The 21,256-nt window shown below is 51.4% G+C and overlaps 1 protein-coding gene across 5 annotated transcripts; it reads left to right on the top strand.

Moving 5' to 3' along the window:
• The first annotated feature begins 347 nt into the window (after positions 1 to 347).
• LPAR5 (lysophosphatidic acid receptor 5) lies at positions 348 to 12,501 on the top strand. 5 transcript variants are annotated; one of them, XM_042991661.1, is made up of 4 exons: positions 1,189 to 2,453; positions 2,699 to 2,838; positions 3,415 to 3,587; positions 8,997 to 12,501. In XM_042991661.1, exon 4 carries the CDS (start codon positions 9,205 to 9,207, stop codon positions 10,324 to 10,326), a length of 1,122 nt encoding a protein of 373 aa, XP_042847595.1. In that variant the 5' UTR covers positions 1,189 to 2,453; positions 2,699 to 2,838; positions 3,415 to 3,587; positions 8,997 to 9,204; the 3' UTR covers positions 10,327 to 12,501. The 5 variants fall into 5 exon arrangements, with proteins under 5 accessions (XP_042847593.1, XP_042847595.1, XP_042847594.1 ...); XM_042991660.1 differs by lacking the exon at positions 1,189 to 2,453 and having other exon boundaries at positions 2,557 to 2,838; XM_042991659.1 differs by lacking the exons at positions 1,189 to 2,453; positions 2,699 to 2,838; positions 3,415 to 3,587 and adding an exon at positions 348 to 1,071.
• Positions 12,502 to 21,256: the final 8,755 nt, after the last annotated feature.

Raw genomic sequence — 21,256 nt, 5'->3', positions numbered from 1 at the left:
ACATTAAAAAAAATTGGGGAACCTGGGTGGCTCACTTGGTTGAGCATCTAACTCTTGGTTTCAGCTCAGGTCATGATCTCATGGTTTGTGAGTTTGAGCCCCGCGTCAGGCTCCATGCTAACAGCTCAGAGTCAGCTTGAGATTCTCTTCTCTCCCTCTCTCTCTCTCCGCCTCTCCCCTGCTCACTCTCTCTGTCTCTCTCTCAAAATAAATAAATACACTTTTAAAAAAATTTAAAAAACAAAAACAAAAAAAACCCCCAACTTGTTTATTAACAGAAAAGTTGAAACACAAAAATATAGTATAATGCCCCCATGCACCTTCATCCGCTTCAATTATGAACACATGGTCAATCTTTTAATGGTATGTTAAAGGCTCTGAGAAGCCCTGTAACAGAGAAACCTGTTCAGTCTGGTGTGTCTCAGACTTATTTGACTACGACATCCTTTTTCACCTACCACTCAAAAACTTTAACTTGTTTTTGTGTATTGAGCATGGACAACATGCCTAGCCTTGTTGATACAGAAGACAAGGGGCTCAGCCAGAGGGCACAGAGACGAGGGACTGTCCCCCAGCCCTCAGAGCTCACAGCCTGAGGGAGCCAGACAGAAGCAGGGCGGAATGGCCCTGGGAAGGGTGGGGAATGGCCATGAGTGGATAGAGTGAAACCGCCTGCTGGAACCCAAAAGAGAAAGAGACACCCAGGGGGAACTGGTGAGTACAGTGAGAGGTTGGTGGGTTAGTCATCTAGCATCAGTGAGTGGGTGTGCCAGTTAAGCTTCCCGGAAGCTAGGGAGTGTGTGAGCAATGGGTGGGGGGAATCATTAATAGGCAAGGGTTGGGGCTGGATTAAGTACCATTCTCTGCTGGGATTTCTTCTCTGGCCACCTCCGAAGGCCACTGAGGGCGCTGCTTCCTCTCTCTCCCAATCCCGTGTGTGGGGTTGGGTGAGTGCAAGGAGCTGGGACCTGCTGAGATCTGCCAGGAGAGTGTGTCCCCACCCACCTCAGGAGCAGGTCCTACCAGCCCAGCCCAGCTCAGAGCAGGCAGCGGAAGCCACAGGGAACACAGGTATGGGGGTGTCACGGGGTGGGGGGGAGGGGGTTGAACCTCGTAGGGGGCACGATGGGGAGCATCCCTCCTTCAGAGTGGGGTTTGTGGGTGGGATGGAGATGAGGGTGGGCCATGGGCCCTGGAAAACCTCTTTGAATAGAGTAAAAAGCTAAAAGGGGCTGCCTCAGGCAGACAGGCCTTTTGGGGCCAAGCCAGGGGAGACAGCCACCACGCTTGGCACACCCAGGAGTGCCCCCTCTGAAGTCTGAAGCCCCTACACTGGGGCATCTTGGGGGAGATGTGACCTCCCCTTCACACTGTAGGCCCCCACCATTATGCTGAACGTTGGGCTTCCCACGGCCACTTAGGAGGGCTCTCTGGTGGGGGGCGTCCAGCCCTTCCCCACCCTCAGATAAAACTTAACCCCCCACTCACCCTCCGAGGCCGGGCCCTCTGCTAGATGACAATGAACTCATCTTATCGGACTCCACTAATGGGCTCACTGGCACAGATGTGTTCTCCTAGTTATCCTTCCCAGCTAACCAAGGTGCGTTTTAACGGGGCTTTGAGAAACACCACCTTAACCCGGTGCGCTCGTCTTCTATATGAGAAGATTAGATGAGATGGTCTCTAATGTCCCTAGAATTCTGATAGAATGTGACTCATGAGTGGCATGAAGGGGATGAAATTTCAGATATTGAGCACAGGTGGGGGAAATATTTGAGGGTCAGCAAGGCCTTATGATACCCTCGTATCATACTACTAAGGGCAACTGCCTACCTATTACCTGTGTTTGGGGCGGGGGGACGTCCCACCAGGTTGTATCTTGAGCTCCTTTTAGGCCGAGTAAGTCTTAGACCCAGGGGGAGATGGAGGTAAGGATTGGGGGGAAAATAGAAACTCACTCATACCTGTAAGCCTCACTTCCCGGGAGGCACCAGAGCCCAGCTCCTGCTGTTTCTGCCTAAGGCTGTCAGCCCTCTCTAGCCTGCTGCCCTCTAGCCTGTGCCCCAGCCACATAAACGCCTTGTATGCCCGGGCACCCGGAGAAGGAGGGGACGGGGGAAGCCGGGGTGCACAAATGCCTCCCGAGGTCAGAGCAAGGTCAAAGATGCCCAAGGGCTCCAGATTTCTCTGAGGGGGCAGGACCCACCCAGCCCCCAAAGCAAGGGTAAGATGCATATAGACTACTCCTGAGTGTAGGGCCGTATAGGGCTGAGCCGGTCTGAGTGACTTCTCCGGATTGTAACTTTATTTCCTGTTTTTCCAGCTCTTGAAAGCAGGGTGGAGGGAGATGTGCAGGTGGTGAGGCGACATCCACACACAGGGGGAAACGAATTACTGAGCTGTAGGCCACCTTTGCTTTCTGCTGTTTCCCAGAGAAGAATGGGAGACAGGAGGTCAGAATACCCAGGGAGGAAGAAGACGTGGCTGAGAATGATATCAGATGGGGAAGCCGGGGGGGGGGGGGGGGGGGGGGGCGGCGTGAGGTGGGGGAGCGAGGAGGAGGGATGATGGAAAGAGGACCCAACTCCCCCCTGGAGGCCTGTTTCTGAGGCTCTTCTCCTTGAGAAGAATGTGGCCCCTCGGGTAGGAAGAGGCTGTCCACTGAGCCTGGCGACACTGTACTATCTCCACACCACAGACCCCTCAGATGAGCACGATTCATCTGTGTCCTCCAAGCAGCTCCAGGACAGAGCTTTTCACAAAGCCTTCAGACTTGGTTAAGCTTCTGCTGGAGGCTCCAGCATAGTTTGGACCCGTTGGAGGAGCGCGAACATTCAGGTAGTAAGAGGTATAATTTACAATTAAGCCTGTCTGTGGGTAAAGGGTACATCCTCCTACTGCTGCCTGCACACAACAGCAGAAGTGGATTTAGCCGACAGGATGGTCAGAACCCACACCGTGTAGGGATGGGACACACTGGCTGGCCATGACTCCCAGCTGTGGCCTCTGGCATCGAAAATGAGGTTTGGGGCTATTCTAGAACGGATCTTCCAGGGCAAGGAGGAGGAGATCTGAGATTCCTTCTTTTCGAACTTCTGGAGGATGTGAATTACTAAAAAAGAGGAGACAGAGAGAGCAAGGCATTTGGTGGATATGCAAGAGGGACAAGGGGGGTGTGCACAGGGAGTGTGGCGGACAGGAGGAGTCTGGCCGAAGAGGAGTTATTTCTCTTCCCCGCCCTGCCCCCATCACTGTCTGGGATCACCTATTCCTTTCTCTTCAGCCCTCTCTGCATGGCTGGTCAGCCGCCAGAAGGGTGGATAGCACAGGCAGGTTGCGTGGAGAACAGGGAGGAATGGCCATGACCTAGCCTCCTGACCATTTTGACTCACATTCTCACTTCCTGCCTGGCAGAAAATAGCTCTGCCCCTCTGGCTTATCTCAGCAAAGAGCAGCGCCCAGCCCAGCTCAGAGGGCAATGGAACAGGTCCAAGAGGACTAGAGGACCTAAGGAACCTGGGCCTTGGATGTGCCCACGGGAAGCTGAAAGAGACCGAGGGAGGAGGAAAGTGGCCGTCCACGCTCTGGTGTGTGAGTGGTGTGGAGGGCGGGTGGTGTGGAATGGCCAGTTCCCGGGGCCTCCATATGCAGGGTCCCTTTTTGCCCCTCAGCGTCTTGGCCCTGGGATCTATTTGTGCACCTCTGCATGGGTATGTGCTCCTGAGGCTGCCTGACTCTGTATGTCTGGATGTGTAAGAATATTGTCCCTAAGGCAAGGGCTGGGTCTACTCTTCCTCCTCTGGCCCAGTTGTCCGTGCCTCCACACATGCACATACTTGTGTGGGAGAGGGTGTGGGCGTATAGTGATTTGTACGTTACGAGGGATCTCGTGTGCACATCTCCTAGTGTACCTACACCTCTCTGTGTCCTTGGCACATGCACGTGTGCGTAGTGGTATGCTTGTTACCACATCCGTGCGTGTTGAGGTTACTAAGATTATGTGGGCCTCCCAGTCCCTCCTCCTCTCTGGTGAAACGGAGCCCCAGTGTTCATTTTTTTCTGGGGCAGCTGCTGTTTTTGCTTCCTACGTTTCCCCCACAACCTGACCTCTTTCTCAAGGCAGGACTGGGGAGAGATCCTGGGGCTGCCCCTCCCCCCCCCCCCCCCCCCCCCCCCAGCTAGAGCCCTCCTTCCATTTCCTGTTTGCCTTCTTTTTGGCAGTTTTTCCCATCTTTGCCATCTGGCCTGGCACTGTGCCCATTCAGCTCCACTGACAGGAGCCCCAGGGAAGCAGGCAGATGGGGTGGGGACCAGGGCAGGGCCTGGCAGCCTCTCAACACCCAGCTTGGGCCATTGTGTGTGTGTGTCTGTTAGAAAGGGGTGACTTTTTGACAGAAAGGACTTCTCCACTTTGGAATTCAGTAACGAAGGCATAACCATCTGCTTTATGGGTCTCTAACTGTACCTTTATTTTATTTTAATTTTTTAATGTTTATTTATTATTGAGAGACAGAGAGACACAGAGTGTGAGCAGGGGGAGGCGTAGAGAGAGGGGGAGACATAGAATCTGAAGTAGGCTCCAGGCTCTGAGCTGTCAGCACAGAGCCCAACGCGGGGCTCGAACCCACAAACTGCGAGATCATGACATCATGACCTGAGCCGAAGTTGGTAGCTTAACCAACTGAGCCACCCAGGCACCCCTCTAACTGTGCCTTTAAGCAGAAGCTCACCTAGTACCTTATGGTCTCTTTAACATTGTAACTTTATTGACAGAAATACTTGGGATTCTTGGAAAATAATTACTCATTCACTCATTCATTGTCATGCATGTGCCTCCCAGTTGTAAGAAGCTATTGATTCTTCAAGCAATGGTTCAGAATGATAAAGTGTTACTGTAGTTATAGTGTAAACTGTTTTTGAAATTTTAATGTAGGCTGTTCCCGAACAGGCCTTTTAGGGGACATGGTCCTTTACTAAGTGAGTTAGACACGTGGACAAGATAGGAGTGTGATAAGAAGCGGTTGACTGACTGATTGATACAAAAGATATTGCAGCAAGATTACAGGATAGGTGGATATTGGGGGTGGGGGAAGATTTCCTTCCAGGGGGCCAATGACTGTCACAAGGGCCTGCTAAGCAGACTGAAGTGTTAGTGAGCTTGGGAATAAAGCGATGGAAGATAGGGCCCCACCCAATGACCTTACCATCTAGGTGGGGATAATGGAATCAAATAAACACACATAAAACAACCGGAGGAGTTCAAGGCAGCAAACTAAGTGCTTAAGTAGGTAAGAGGACATCCTAAGGAGGGGCACACTTGTGTGTGTGTGTGTGTGTGTGAAAACAAGAGGACTCTGTTACCAGTGTTTGAAAGTCGAGAAAAAGTGGGCTATTAAAAAGTATATATTGCACCTGGGCAAATAAGGAAGTAAACACAATTTATTTGTGGGCACAGATTTCTTTTTTCTTTTTCTTTTTAATGTTTATTCATTTTTAGAGAGACAGCATGAGCAGGGAAGGAGGCAGAGAGAGAGAGGAGGACAGAGGATCCGAAGCGGGCTCTTGCGCTGACAGCAGTGAGCCCGACTTGGGGCTCAAACCCACGAACTGCGAGAGCATGACCTCAGCTGAAGTTGGACCCTCTGCCGGCTGAGCCCCCTGGGCGCCCCTATGGGCACAGATTTCTCATGGGCTAAGAGACCAAGTGCTCCATGCAACATGCGTCCTCACATCCAACCATCCACTCTTGTTGCAAGCAGCGGGGCAGCTTGGAGCTGGGTTGGAATCCTGAGTTTGAATGCCAACCGGAGCTCTAGAGCTTCTGTTTCCTTTCCCGTAAAAATCAGGATGAACCCCTAGCTCAAAGGACTGTTGGAAGGAATAAAGATGAAGCGCCTAAAATACCCCAGGATGTGGCGGATGGTCAGTAAATGATCGCTAGCAATTTTCACGCAACATGTATTGAGGTAGTGGCTCGGACTACAACGATGACTAAGTCCCAGTCCGCAGCCCCTCCCTCCAAGAGCTCACAGTCTAGTGGGAGGGGCAGACCAAGAACAGCTCATTACAATACAGGTGGGACACCCAAGGGAAACCTGTGCACAGAGTGGAAGCACCTGTGAGGGAACTACAGCTGTCCTGTGGGGAGGGAGGGAGTCAGGCAAGGCTTTCCGGAGTCCTAAGAAATGATTGACTTTGCCAGCTGGGGAATGGGAGGCAGAGCACGTGCAAAAGGCATGTGCCCAATTATCATTAGCTTGGTGTGACCGGAGCAAAGAAGCATGGAAGCGGAGGGGGGGGACATGGGTCAGGGAAAGAGTCTCATTTCATTTGCCTTTCTGTGTGTTTCATCCCCCTGTAGTATTATTTTCATTGTTGAAATGGGTATTTTGCAGAGGAAACGTTTATTTCCTTTATTCTACTAGACCTCTCACAAGTCTTAAACTGCTGGTAGTCGTAGTTGGGGGGAGAACAAATGAGCAAAAAACCCACAAGAAAACTCTTAGAGTCAGGTTTACAATTTGGTTCCATGCAAGAAGTTAAGCAGTTCCAGGGCTCGTGGCTGGCTCAGTTGGTGGAGCACGAGACTCTTGATCTCGGGGTTGTGAGTTTGAACCCCATGTTGGGTGTAGAGATTACTTAAAAATAAAATCTTAAAAAAAAAAAAGAATTTAAGCAGTTTCTTTTGAAAGGAATAAATCCAGTATCTTGGAATAATTGCTCAGGGTCTCCAGATGACCCTGCTCCCTCAGATGGCATGTGGACCCCACGTTCACAGCATTATTCACAATAGCCAAAACGTATAAAATTCCAAGTAACCATTGCCAGATGAATAGATTAAAAACAATTTATGCATATATTATTCCGCTATTAAAAAAAAGATTGCAATTCTGATACGTACTACAACATGGATGGACTTTGAAAACTTTATGTGAAGTGAAATAAGCCAGACAGAAAAGGACAGATACTATATGATTCCACTCATATGAGGAACCTAGGATAGGCAAATTCAACACCAAAATACCTACTAATCTATTTTTAAAAATGGGCAGAGGACCTGAGTGGACACGTTTCCAAAGAAGACATACAGATGGCCAGTGGACACATGAAAAGATGCTCCACGTCGCTCATCATCAGGGAAATGCAAGTCAATCTCAAAACAATGTGATATCACCTTACATTTGTCAGAATGGCTGGTATCAAAAAGACAAGAAATAAGAAATTCTGGCGAGAATGTGGGGAAAAAGGAACCCTCTTGCATTGTTAGTGGGAATGTAAATTGGTCCAGCCACTCTGGAAAAGAATATGGAGGTTCCTCAAGTAATTAAAAATAATTTACCGTATAATCCAGTAATTCCACTGGCTGGGTATTTACCCAAAGAAAATGAAAACACTAATTCAAATAGAGTAGGCAAATTCCTGGAGACAGAAAGTAGAATAGAGCTGGAGAGAGTGTGGGGAGAGAATAGGCAGTTATTATTTAATGGGTATAGCGTGGTTTGGGATGATGAAAAAGTTCTGGAAATAGACGTGACGGTCACGCATCATTGTGAGTGTACTTAATGTCACTGAATGTCACAGTTAAAATGGTTATTTTGAAGTTCTGTGTATTTCAGCTCCCTGCCCAAAAGATGGCATTTGGGGGTTAAAGATGGAGGAGTAGCTTCTGTGGCATTAGGACATTAAGGAGGGTGGGATCCTGTGACCATGTCCTGTCCCTCTGACTCCTCTACCTCCTGGCCATATCCATTGTCCACCAGCTTTTGCCTGAGCACTGTGGCTGCTGTGGTCTGCTCTCTCCAGCAGCCTCAGCAATGCCCTTGGTACCTCCTCGCCCCACTGTCACGCTTTCTGGACTTAGGGTCCCCTCTGAACCCTCATTAAAACAACACCTTCTGGGGCACCTGTGTGGCTCAGTTGGCTAAGTGTCTGACTTCAGCTCAGGTCATGATCTCGCAGTTCATGAGTCCAAGCCCCACACTGGGCTCTGCTGCTCTCTGCCTGCTTTGGATCCTCTGTCTCGCTCTCTGCCCCTCCCCCACTTGCTCTCTCCCTCTCTCTCTCTCTCTCTCTCTCAAAGATAAAATAAACTTAAACAACCCCCCCCCAAAAAAACAAAAACAAACATCCATCCATCACAGACCCCATTTGGGAAGCTCCCTAGTCAGATCCTCCAGGGAACACTTGGAAAAGTACAACCTTCCCCTGCCTGGCAGGACCATGCTGATGTGCGATCCGCCTTTGAGAGCGCTTTGTGTTATTATCCCCAGTTTACGGATGAAAAAACTGAGAGAGGTCACACAAGCTGCACCTCTGACCACAAACCCAGCGTACGCAGGAGCAACTGTGATGTAATGAGTGAGGCTCAGGATTTTGTACTGCACTGGGGAGTTTGAACTTTATTCTTTAGATAACTGGGAGCCAGCAGAGCTGGGGAGTTCCAGGGGAGGTGCTCCATCATAATTCTCACCATCTGACATAATACCTATTTACTTGCACTTTATTATCTGTCTCCCCTCAGTGGAATGTAAGGCAGATGGGGGCAAGCGAGGCCTTTATTTCGTTCAGTGCTTTGAACATGCCTGGAACCTTCTAAAGGCTCAGTAAACATCTGTAGAAGACAGAAAGAAAGGGAGCGATGTTATTTGATAATAACAGCAACCTGTGCACTTTACACATATCTCATTTCATCTAACAACCTCATGACGTAAGGGACCCCCTCTTTTTCCCCCCAGGTAAGGAAAACGAGAGATTAAGTCACTTCTCTGAGGACAAAGCTAGGCAAGCTGGCAAAACCAGGATTTAAACCCTGGCAGTCTGACTCCAGAGCCTGGGCATTTAACACTGTGCTACACAGCCTTCCTGCAGAAGGCTATTCTGGCCGGATGGAAGGTGGGGGAAAGACCCAAGAGGCCAGCCAAGTTAGCTAGATAAACATTTGTGACTTCTACCCTGTCTTTGCATACTCTTGACTTTGGCTTCCCTTGCTATTCCAGGTCTCCACTGCTGATGAAGCTGTGACCCAAAGAATCCAACCCCTGGCAGCCATCTGCTCCGCAGCCATAGCCCACATTCCCATGCCCTGCTTGCTTTGGGGCTCTCTCTGTGCGGCCTCCAGGCCCCGCCCTGGAGATGAACGCGATGCCAGGGTCCTAGTGTGCCTCATGATGCCCCCAGCCTAGCTCCTCCCCACACTTCGGTACGATGTTGCCCAACTCTACCAACAGTTCTGTTCCCTCTGCCAACGGTTCTGTTCCCCCGTGCCCCGACTACCGGCCCACCCACCGCCTGCACATGGGGGCCTACAGCCTGGTGCTGGCCGCAGGGCTCCCCCTCAACGCGCTGGCCCTCTGGGTCTTCCTGCGCGCGCTGCGCGTGCACTCCGTCGTGAGCGTGTACATGTGCAACCTGGCGGCCAGCGACCTGCTCTTCACCCTCTCGCTGCCCGTGCGCATCTCCTACTACGCCCTGCACTACTGGCCCTTCTCCGACCTCCTGTGCCAGACAGCGGGCGCCATCTTCCAGACGAACATGTACGGCAGCTGCATCTTCCTGACTCTCATCAATGTGGACCGCTACGCGGCCATCGTTCACCCGCTGCGGCTGCGCCACCTGCGGCGGCCCCGCGTGGCGCGGCTGCTCTGCCTGGGAGTGTGGGCGCTCATCCTCGTGTTCGCCGTGCCCACCGTCCTGGTGCACAGGCCCTCGTCCTGCAGCTACGGCGGCGGCCAGGTGCGCCTGTGCTTCGAGAGCTTCGGCGACAGGCTGTGGAAGGGCGGGCTGCTACCGCTCGTGCTGCTGGCCGAGGCGCTGGGCTTCCTGCTGCCCCTGGTGGCCGTGCTCTACTCGTCGGGCCGGGTCTTCTGGACCCTGGCGCGGCCCGACGCCACGCAGAGCCAGCGGCGGCGGAAGACCGTGCGCCTCCTGCTGGCCAACCTCGTCATCTTCCTGCTGTGCTTCGTGCCCTACAACGCCACGCTGGCGGTGTACGGGCTGCTGCGGGGCAACCTGGTGGCGGCGAACAGCAAGGTCTGCGATCGGGTGCGCGGGGTGCTGATGGTGATGGTGCTGTTGGCCGGCGCCAACTGCGTGCTAGACCCTCTGGTGTATTACTTCAGCGCCGAGGGTTTCCGCAACACCCTGCGAGGCCTGGGCACTCCGAACCGCGCCAGGACCTTGGCCACCAACGGGGCTCAGGGGGGGCTCGCCGAACAGCCCACTGAGACCACTTGCATCACCACCCCGGCTACCGCCGAACAGGGGCTGCTCAGGCCCTCCAACGTGGGGACACCCTTAACCCAGCTCCCCGAGGACTCGGCCCTCTGACAGCACATCATGCCATCGCGCGGTCACCCCCACCTCTCACCCCCTCGCCGCTGACACGCATTAGGGTGTGTACATGAGGGAAGTGGATTGGGCACTTGGGACTTCTGGAAGGCAACTCCCGCCCAGAAATGCAGAAAAGAACAAAGTGTGGGGAGCCTGGGAAGGAGGAGCACTGTGCTAATGGCCTTCTTTAATTTGGTGGTGATGGTGAGCCTGAGGCCGACCCCTTCCCCAGTCCCTAGGAAGTGAAGCTGTGAGCTTTCCCAATGCAGAGGCAGATGACTGGATGGCATGCCCTTGGCGTGGTCATGAAACACTCTTGAGAGCTGGGAGATGGAGCAGAAAGTGGGTGTCCTGGATTTACAGCCACCACAGTAGTCTTAGGACCTCAGGTGCCACCCACCCTCATTTCCACCTGGGCTTCCCTTGCCCAGAACTTCCCTTGCCCAGTAAACTCAACGATACAGAGTTTAATGGATACAGACAGAATTGGTTTCCTTCTTGGTTAGTGACTTGTAACAATTTGGACCTGGCACCCTAAGTGGGGTGGTTGGGGGCAGGACAAAACTGTGTGTTGGAGGGTATTTTTTTCCCCAGATCCAGTCCCTGTAGCCCTTTTCACCTTTCTCTGTCCACCCCACACCGCTTTTGAGACTGCCTCCATTCTAGGTCCTAAATTCTCTCTCTCTGCCTCAGGTGCATCATCTAGAATTAAGGAGAAAATTCTTTGTACTTAAGTAGCAGTTCTTAAACTTTGTTCCCAGACCCTTTAACAACTCAAGGATTCCAAAGAGCTTTTGCTTGCACTTTATTCTTTTGAGACTTAACCATAACAGAAATTAGAACTCACGAGTGTTAACAACAGAAACACACAAGCACACTTTCCATTAGCTGTGAGAGCAATAATGTCATCACATTTCATGAAGCCTCTGGAAAACTCCACTGTATACCTGTGAGAGATGAGAATGCAAAGAACAAATGACATGGTGGGAGAAGCAGGATTCCAAAAATAACTTTGACCTTGTGGACATCCTTAAAGAGCCAGTATTAGAGCTCACGTGTAATTTCTTCCCAGGGCATATACATACATTGTTTTTTATTACTACCAGGGACAGGGCAGTACTTGGGCAAATCAATTGCTAATTGTAGTCCAGAAGGCTTGAGGGTTTGCAGGGGATAGGTGGGAGTTGCACACCCGGTGTAACACCACCTTGCACTTCCTGGAGCGGCAGCCCTGAGGTGGGGGTGAACTAGTCACACAAACACTCTGAGGAGGGGCAGGGCTCCTCTCTCCCTGGGAAGGGAAAAAGGAACTATTGCCACAGCCAGGAAAGAACTTTCCAGCGAAAAAAGAGTGCAATGGGAGGACAGGAATAGGCTGGCTGTTCTTTGCAAGCTGGAGGCAAGGGACATGGAAGACTGGTTCATGGGCCACCTACTGTTTTCTTCCCTCTTTACAGGAGTTGGGCTGGGAGGGGTTGCAGAGTTGGCATCTTGAGACTCTGTGTAACTGAGGAAGTTGCTGCCATGCGTGTGTCCTGTATGCATTTCTGTCTCTGTGCCTCTCAATGATGTATGTTTCTGTGTGTGGGAGTGGGGAAAGAGAGATGGAGAGAGAGAGAGAGTAGAAAGAGATTGAGAGAGACAGACAGTGTTAGGGTTTTCCTGTGTGTGTCTCTGTGTGTTTTAGTTTGGAGCAAGCCTTTTGTGTGTCTTTAAGCGAGTGCTTCAGATGGTGATTTACAGGGGTAAAATGACCCCTGGTGGCCAAAGCAGAGAAGTGACCCAGATTCCTCAGTGATAGCTTTCAAGTAGAGCCTTCCACCATCAGGTGCGATGATACAGCCCTGGGCCAGGCCCTCTGGTTGCTCTAGAAGAGGCCTGATGGTTAGCACCTGACCCATCTTGCTTCATCCTTAGGGTTCAAGACCCATGCCCTCCCAGCCCTAGGAGCATCAAACGTGGTTGTATTCCAAAGTCTCAGAACTTTGCCCTACCCAACCGAACTGGATTGAACACAGTTGTTAAAAATTACTTGAGTATTTTTATATTCTGATATGTGAATGGATTCCAAAGTACCAAAAATTCACATAGCAAGCATCTAACATTCTATATAATTTACTTATTTATTTTTATAATTTTTATAGTTTCTTGTCTGTTTCCCCACCCCTTCCCTCCCCCCCCCCCCCACCCCAGGTATGATGTAAGGTCCCTGGAGGCAGGGATTTTGGTTTGCTTGGTTCTTTGATGTATCTCCAGCATCTAGAACAGCTCCTGGCACAAAAAAAGTGCTCAATAAATACTTGTTGAATGATAAACAGTTGAATTTTGGTGTGGAGTAGTTTATTATCTAGTGGGGGAGCATAGTCAAGTCAGTAACTACCATTCAAGATACAAGATTCAAGAATGGGGAGTCAGGTGTTGGCAGTTAATTTAGTTGGCAGTGGGAAGCCCGTAAAGGTTCCTGAGTGGGGTTTTGCTCATTCTGGCAAACAGTGTGGGATAAATTGTAGGGAAGTGAGGAGGGGAATCTAAAGGGAAAGGAAGACGGGTCAGACTGCTGTTAAAATTGTCGAAGAGAAGTGTGACCATACCCTGTGGAGGTGGATGGAAATGGGTCCTCTCCAGTGTGAAATCTCGGGTGTCTAAGTTCTGGTGGACTGTTTCCCCACATTCAGCACATCCAAAGAGTTTCTATCATGAGTACAGAGAGGCAAGACTAGATTAAGGAGATGTGGCAGGCAGAGGAGGAATGAACAGAAGAACCTGACAAGTAACAGGCTGGGGAAGTTTAAGAAGACCCGTAGCCACTGCCATTTTCACAGAATTCTCCAATTACTGAGTGCGCAGTAGGATGGAGGTGACACGTGGGGAAATCCAGAGAGAGCCCTCACCCCACGTCCTAGAGTCACCCTTTTTGAGGTTTAGGAAAGTCCAAATGAGGAAAATGAGAACATCCTAGGTGGAGAGAGAGGAGCATTAACAAGTTTTTTTTTTTTTTTAATTTTTTTTTTTCAACGTTTTTTATTTATTTTTGGGACAGAGAGAGACAGAGCATGAACGGGGGAGGGGCAGAGAGAGAGGGAGACACAGAATCGGAAACAGGCTCCAGGCTCCGAGCCATCAGCCCAGAGCCTGACGCGGGGCTCAAACTCACGGACCGCGAGATCGTGACCTGGCTGAAGTCGGACGCTTAACCGACTGCGCCACCCAGGCGCCCCAGCATTAACAAGTTTTAAAAACACTTGCGAGGATCCCAGTGTAGTGCTTATTATTATATTATTATTTAGTGATTGAGAATTATAATAACCCTGTGAGTTAGGGACAATTATTATCCCCATTTCACAAACAAAACGTCCTAAAGAAGCTTCAGTCTGAAGGTCACACACCCAGGAAGAGGCACAGGATCCATTTGGCTCCCAAACTCCTACTCTTTGCAGTACATTCCACTGTCTCTCCCCTTCCTCGGGCTTCCCACCTTCTCATGGCTCTGTCACATCCACCCTCCCTGGGTTCCTTACTTCTCCTTCCCTCCTCACGCAGGCCACCTCTCTTGATGACTTCTCTCTCCCTGAATCTGCTGTATCATCTCTGCTCCCTCTTCCCGATACTTCCTCCCTGCTCCTAACCCACTCACCCTCCAGCACACCTTCCCCCTCCCCATCCCCTTGCCTCAGATTCCTGTGCAGAACACAATGCGGCTGTGTCAGTGCAGAGAACTGGACTCGTTCAGGGTTCCAGTTGTGCTGAGCCCTGAGATACGTCCCATCGAGGCTTCAGAAGGGAGTAGCAAGTTGGTGGAACACCCAGGCAGGATGGCCGTGACTCCCCTCCCCCAGCCAGGAGGTACCCAACATCTCCAAGGCAGCACTCTTGACTGCCTGCCAACTAAGCTGAAGAGGGGACCTCCCCCTGGTTCTCCTCAAAGTCGGCCTCCTCTGTTGGATGGTCCCTCCACAGGGTGAGAGTAGGTGGGAGTAGACACACAATCATCGGTCTTGAAATAAAACAAATTCAGGAGAATCACAGCCAAGGTAAGGGGTCCCAAAGCGGCAGAGAGGCTTCTCTTTCAGCCCTGAACGATCTTGAGGAAAATTCCTAATGGGTTGCCACCTGGGGTCCCATGGAGGAAATGGGGAGGGGGGGTGTTTAATCTCACAACATGGACTTTCTTCTTCACTCTTAGGAGACCCTGAGACAGAGGGAGGCTGGGTGGTCACCGTGCCATATCCTTTCCAGAGGAGATAGCACTGAAAAGTGCAGTTTCTCACACAGGCCTTGGGGAACACAAAGGCTCTCAGAACTTCAGAATTGAACAAACCTAGGTGGTACTAATTTCAGCTCTGTCACTTCTTGACAATGTGACTTTAACAAGACACTTAAACTCTCTGAACCTCTGTTTTCTCCTCTGTGAAATGGGGATCACAGTATCTACTTGTTGGGTTGTTGAGAGATCCGTGAGATCACCTTTGAAGGGCACCTGAGAGAAATCCCATAAGGGGGAGCTCTCTTTTCAACAGGAGTGTGGGGAGGAGATGCTATTGGTAAAGTCTGTTTGTGATGCCCAAGGGGAGTGTTTCTGGAAGGCAGCAAGGGCTCCAAGGTGAATCCTCACCCAGACAGAGCTCTGCCAACAATCAGAACTAGGGCCAGGGGATGGGTGGGCAAGGCAGGCTGGGCAAGTTTCCATGGTGCTAGGTCAAGTAGACAGTTTCCAGGGGCAGTGACTGGCCTGTTGCCCTCTGGGGGCACTCTCTCCCCACTAGGCCTAATAATGTCCATCCCACAGACAGAGGAGTCTCGGGTAGAAAAGTGCCTGAAAGGGAGAGGAGAGGGGGCATGGGATGAAGAACCAAGCAAAGGAGAAAGGGCAAGAGAGGAGGCTGGAGGGGAAGTAAGGGCCCAGGCAGGCACAGGGTGGGGCCCGGAGAGGGGCCTAGGGCAGGAGGGCGGGAGAGAGCCCGGGAGGGAAAGCGCCGAGGAGGGAGGAGGGAGGGACAGGGAGGGAGACCAGCGGCGCTGACACAGCCTCGATGTGTGGAACGGGCTGGGGTTTGGCCCACAGGTCAGGCGTCTGGCAGTATTATGGGATGGAGAGGCCTTAGGAGACAGGGAGAGTATTATGGGCTGGAACAGCCTTAGGAGACTGGGGAATATTATGGGCTGGTGAGGCCCGGATCCAACTGGAGGCGGGAGGAAGGGGTGCGGGGCGGGAAGGGGGGGTGGTGGTGGAAGGGAATATTATGGGCTGGAGGCCTCCTGCGACCAGAGGCAAGAGTATTATGGGCTGGCAAGGCCTTCGGTGGCCAGAGGGGGGAGCAGCGGGGGATGGCACCGGCTGCATGTGACTGAGGGGGGGGCCAAGTTGGGGGGGTGGCGAGTGGGGGTGGGGGAGCATATTATGGGATAGCTCTTTGTACCTACTGCGGGGACTGCTTCTCCAGAAGATATTATGGGATGTCGTGTGTGGGAGGGGGAGTGGGGCTGGGGGGATTATTATGGGATGGTGGTGCAGAATGGGGAGGGCCTGAGGAGCTCTTCTCCAGCCCCCCCACCCCTTACTCTCTTTCCATCCACTCTAAGGTCTGCCTTCTCTCTCAGACGGTCCAAGGGGAACACCTGAAATGCACCCCCCCTACACACGCACACACTTTGAGCACCTCAACCCATCCTAGGCATCTCCCCTGACTAGCAGACACCTCCAGGGTGCTCACGGGGAAAGGCAGCCCCTGGAGAATGGGGAGCAAGCCCCAAAGCAGGGCTGTGGTGGCCAGTGGACCACACCTCCCACCTGCACGGTGTCCCCTTGGCTTCCTATCCCCTTGGGCCACTCTCCTCCCTCTTCTTCCTCCACAAAGTGGGGGCCCTTGATCCTCTTCCCCTCCCCCCTCCCCTCCATTTCCTCTCCAGCTCCCTCCACAGCCGTAACCAGTAAAACAGGCGGCCAGCTATTATGGGATGGCTGCTCCCGGCAGCTCTGCAGGGAGGGGGCGGTCACCGCGGAATGTCTCTTGTGGGTGGCTATTATGGGATGGCCGCCTCTCTTTTTTTGGGGGGGGGTGGGGGCTAGCAAGGAGAAGGATTATTATGGGATGTGCCCTGCACAGCTGGGTGGGGCTGTCCTGGGTAGGTGAAGCTCTGGGGAGGGGTGGGGGGTGGGGAAGGAAAGGAAGGAAGAGGGAGGGAAAGGAGCTGTGGAGGGTGGGGTGAGCCCTGGAGCCAGACCTGAGGCCTGGCAAGAGTAACTGGCTGGAGAGGTTCTTCTGTGACAGATGTTTGAAGGGGCCCCTGGGGCAGGCTGGAGCTGGTCGAATTTGAACCCTGGACACCTGGGTCCTTTTGCAGCTTGTGAGCTGAGCTGCATGGTCGCTGAGTCCAGGACCAGCAGAGCTGGGCTGGCGGTGAGAACGCCTGCGTTCTGGTGTTCTGGCTGTGTGGCACATCAGAGGGAGTGGTGCTCCTGGGTGAACACAGTACCCAAGTACTCTCCTCCCCCTTGGCCTTCCTGGATTTTGAGCCTTGGGACCATAGCTCAGGTAGCAGGGTTGGGCCAGGGGGGGCTTTGCAACCTTGCAGTCATACCCAGGAAACAGAGGCTCTGTTGGTTTCTGAGGGACAAATGCCTAGCCTGTCACTACAGCTCCCCCCCCCCCCCCCCCCCCCCCCCCCGCCCCTCAAGCCCTGCGCGACCTGCATCCTGTCTAGCCATCAGAATGCACTGTCACTGTGGCTTTTTTCCCCCTATGTTGTCTTTCCAAACTCCTTTTCTGATAAAGCAGGAGAACACTGGTCTCTTAGACCTCTTATGTGCAGAGTTTCTGGGGCTTACACAGAACGGAGATGCAGAGAGAGCATGTGCTGAAAACTCCATGGACAACCCACTCTGAGTGTTATTCTAGGTTCTTCTGTACCACAGGATGGAAACAGAACTCTAAGGTAACCGGCTAGAGAGGCTGTCCCCCTGGGTGCGTTAATCAGGAGATTATCCCACCCTTAGTCTCTGTGGGCCAATCATGCTAGTGGTTTATTTATAATTTATCTGGAAGGGTAGCATGGGGCCAGGGTAGGGAGTGGGGGAGCATAGAAGCATAAAGACCACAAAAGCAATACATAAACACACACATCCCAGCCTTCTCTGGAATTCAAGAAGAGAGAAAGGGATTCTAACATTCTTGTGGCGGTAGCAGGGAGAGGTGGGGAGTAAGATGACAAGGGATAAGTGGGTAGAACTTGCAGGGATAGGGGCAGGGAGGGCTGTGGGGGACAAAAGCTATCAGTGTTTATATCATGCACAAAGCTGTGACTACCCAGTTATAAAACTGTCTTCCTGGTTTACATTACGAATCATTGTAGTAATGTGGTATATATATGATGAAAAGTCTGTGGGGCAGATGGAGATATTACAGAAGGGAATTTGAGGCTGAGAGGCAGGCTGGATCCCCTAGAGAAAAGGAGAGAGAGGAGGGCACAGTAGATACTGGCGGCTCTGTATACAAAGGAGTTAAAAGAAGGTATACCCACATTATGGTATCTTAAAAGAGCTCCCTCCTCTCCCCTAAATGAGTACAAGCTTCATCTTTAGTACTCGGAACAATCATGGGGGAGGATTTGCACAAATGAATGGGGCCCAATCTTGGTGTCATGAGAATTGAATGAGGAAGACCGTGGCAGCTTTGCAGAATGGGGGTAAGGGTCTGCATACCACACGGATGTGGCAAAAGGATTGTCCAGGGAGTTAAGTCAGGCAGGAGTTGGTGGAAAGATGTATCAGCATCACTTGTGCTCCGCTTAGAAACAAAGGTATGTTGACTTCCTAAAGCAAGCTCTTGTCTCTCCTGAATTTATTTGTCCTTGCCAGATCTCCAGCCCTGGGTTCCAGGGGGAGGGCAGAGTCCTCTGGCCAGGCCCTTTCTCTAGGAAAGTTGAGATTAGGAGGGCAACGCAGAGATGGTGTGAGGTTGATCCTACTCACGTCTGATCAGGAAGGCCCCTCCTAGGAGGAAGTTCAAGTTTCTCTTCAACCTGTCCCACTGCCACAGGTCTTGGATTTGTGTGAAAAAGGAATATGAAAGCAAAGACAGACATGCTCTCGGGCTTGGGGGTTCAGAGCAGCCAGGCAGTGGTGATGGGACACTCATTTTCACTTGGATCCTGGTTCTCTGGGGATCAGAAAGAGGGCAAAGTGACAGGTTTATGGGTTCAGGTTCTCTGAGAGCTAAAGGGTTTTAAGATTGGGCTCTTGGACTTTCTAGGGCTGGGTCCCCAAGGTACCTGCAGGATAGGCCCAATTAGGGAAGGGGAGGGTATATGTTGAAAGGCTACCTTGTGACAAAATTGAATGAAGAAGGCATCCCGGAATGCTGACTTGTACATGGGAGGAGGGAAGATGGTGAATATTACACATCAAAGGGTTTTTTTTTTTTTTTTTTTTTTTGGATGGAGAATGAGGCTGCAACAAGATGAGGTCATGATCTCATGGTTCATGAGTTCCAGCCTTGCATCCAGCTCCGTGCTGAGTGTGGAGCCTGCTTGGGATTCTCTCTCCCTCTCTCTCTGCCCTTCCCCTGCTTGCTCTCTGTATCTTTCTCAAAATAAATAAAAATAAACTTTAAAAAAAAGGAGGGCAGATGATATTATAGGATTTCAGTATTAGAAACACTGGATAGCTGAACATTGCTTTCCAATGAAAATCCCTTAGTTTGGTAGGGAACAGATAGGAGATATCTTGATTACCCATCTATATTGTAAATCCTTTTGGAATACCTTCCACCCTCTAGAAGGACTATTAAGAACCTCTACTGGGATCTGATCTCTTCTCTCTCTCTCTCTCTTTTTTTAGTTTATTTATTTATTTTGAGAGATAGAGCAGGAGAGAGGCACACAGAGAGAATCCCAAGTAGGCTCTGCACTGCCACCCCAGAGCCTGACTCGGGCCTTGAACTCACGAACCATGAAATCACTACCTGAGCCGAAATGAAGAGCTGGATGCTAAACTGACTGAGCCACCCTGGAATCTGATCTTTCCTGAGATCAGTTGGGATTTGTTTTATTCTCTGTAACAGGAAATGGGAAATAGCACTCAGTAGTTCTTCCTGGACACCGGATATTCTATCTTCTCTCATAGTTTGATGGATTATTTATACTTCTTGGAGGGAGGCATCTGGGGTCCTTGCATTCCCCATGGTGTCCAGCTTGGTGCCTTACTAGGTACACAGTTGTCGACGTCTGTTGGATGAACATGAGTAGTAGCAGTGAGTGAGTAGAGGGAAAGCAGGTCTAGACTCTTGGTATCTATATAGAAGGATCCTCATTTCACATTATGGTGGAATGTCCATCCATAGGAGTGACCCACGTGTGTTGATGAATGGACTACCTGACCTGGGGGAGGCAGGGTGAGGTGGGAGGAGGACTGCTGGAATGTTGAGAAATAGTCTAAAGACTCCTTTCTAAAATAGGAGTTTATAATTATTATGGGATGCTGTGGGGTAAATTAAACTTATCTAAATGGCTCATTTGGCCAGCATGGTATTTGATTGGTCTTACTCAAAACTAAGAGCTGGAGGTAAGTATCTGGAGAATAACTGGATTTTGGTTGGATTGCGTGGGACCCTGGGTTGACTCTCAGTTCCTGAGTGTCTGGAAATGGTGAGATGAGGAAAGGTAGGGTTTGTCCTAGACAGCAAGAGGCTTTATGCCAGGATACTGCTTTGGCCCAGAAAGGGATGAAGGTGTGTACAAGTTGGGGCGGGCACAGGGCAGTGTGGGTAGCCTGCTTCACCCTTGTGGCTCTGGTTGTTAGAATAGACTGACAGCCAGTGGAGGTGGGGGAGGTATGACTATGAATATTATGGGATGCCTGGCTGGAAAGGTATAGGGGTGGTGGCTGGAGATGAAGCATTATGGGATGTGAGGCTGGGTTGTGCTAGGAGTATTATAGTACGTCTGGTGGACCACAGGCTCCTTGACATTATTATGGGATATCAGGGTGTGGGGTAGGGGAGTAAAATTATGGGATATCTTTCCAGTGTTAGAGGAAAGGAGATTAGATGACCATCTCTGTAGGGTGCTGATCATTATGGGATATGTCTTTGACAGGGAGAAGTGGTTATCATGAGCTGTGGAGTTAGAATGAAATGTGTGAAGGCTGAGGGTGCTGGTGTGAGGATCTAGACCCTAGCCTGAGCTGCCCTCAGCCCCTGCAGGCTAGGGGGTTGGTTATTATGGGATGCCAGTATAGAAAGTAGGAAACTGATTATTACGGGATGTGTGTGGGAGGAGGCCGAAGTGTCCGTTGTTGTAATGTGGTGGGGGGGGGTGCGTTTCTGACTATTATGGGATATCAAACTGGGGGTGGATGAAGAGTGGTTATTATGGGATGTCTGTGGGGGATGGGGATGAATATTATGGGATGTGAGGCTGAAGTGCTGGGAGGGGTGCTTATTATGGGATGGCCATGAGAAGGAGAGGTGACGAATTATTATGGGATGTCAGCATTAGGGCCAAGAGTGAAGAAGTTGGCAAAGGGTGGCTATTATGGGATGTCTGAGGTGGGGAAAGGGTTAGTTGCAAAAGGTCTGCAATATTATGAGATGTCAACAGCCTTGGCATATAGGTGTATGGAGTGCGTGTGTGTGGGGGGGTGGTGTGTGTGTGTGTGTGTGTATGTGTGTGTGTGTGTGTGTGGGGGGGGGGTGTCCGTGTGTATTATGGGATGGCCAGGAGGTGGGTGGTTGCCCGGGTGACACGCGCGCGCGCGCTCGAAGGGGGCGTGGCCAGTGGTTGCCTGAGCGACGAGGGGGCGGGGGTTGCCCGGGAGACCTAAGGAGGAGGGTGGCGGTAGTGGAGGGGGGGTTAGAGTTGGTTGAGGTTATTATGGGCTGTCCGTGGGGGGGCGGGGCCTGTGCGGTGGGATTTCCCGGCCGGTGTTTCG

The sequence above is a fragment of the Panthera tigris genome, chromosome B4 (genome assembly GCF_018350195.1).
Source record: "Panthera tigris isolate Pti1 chromosome B4, P.tigris_Pti1_mat1.1, whole genome shotgun sequence".
Classification (NCBI taxonomy): domain Eukaryota; kingdom Metazoa; phylum Chordata; class Mammalia; order Carnivora; family Felidae; genus Panthera; species Panthera tigris.
The sequence above is the reverse complement of the archived record's forward strand: the minus strand, read 5'-3'. Positions and strand labels throughout refer to the sequence as shown.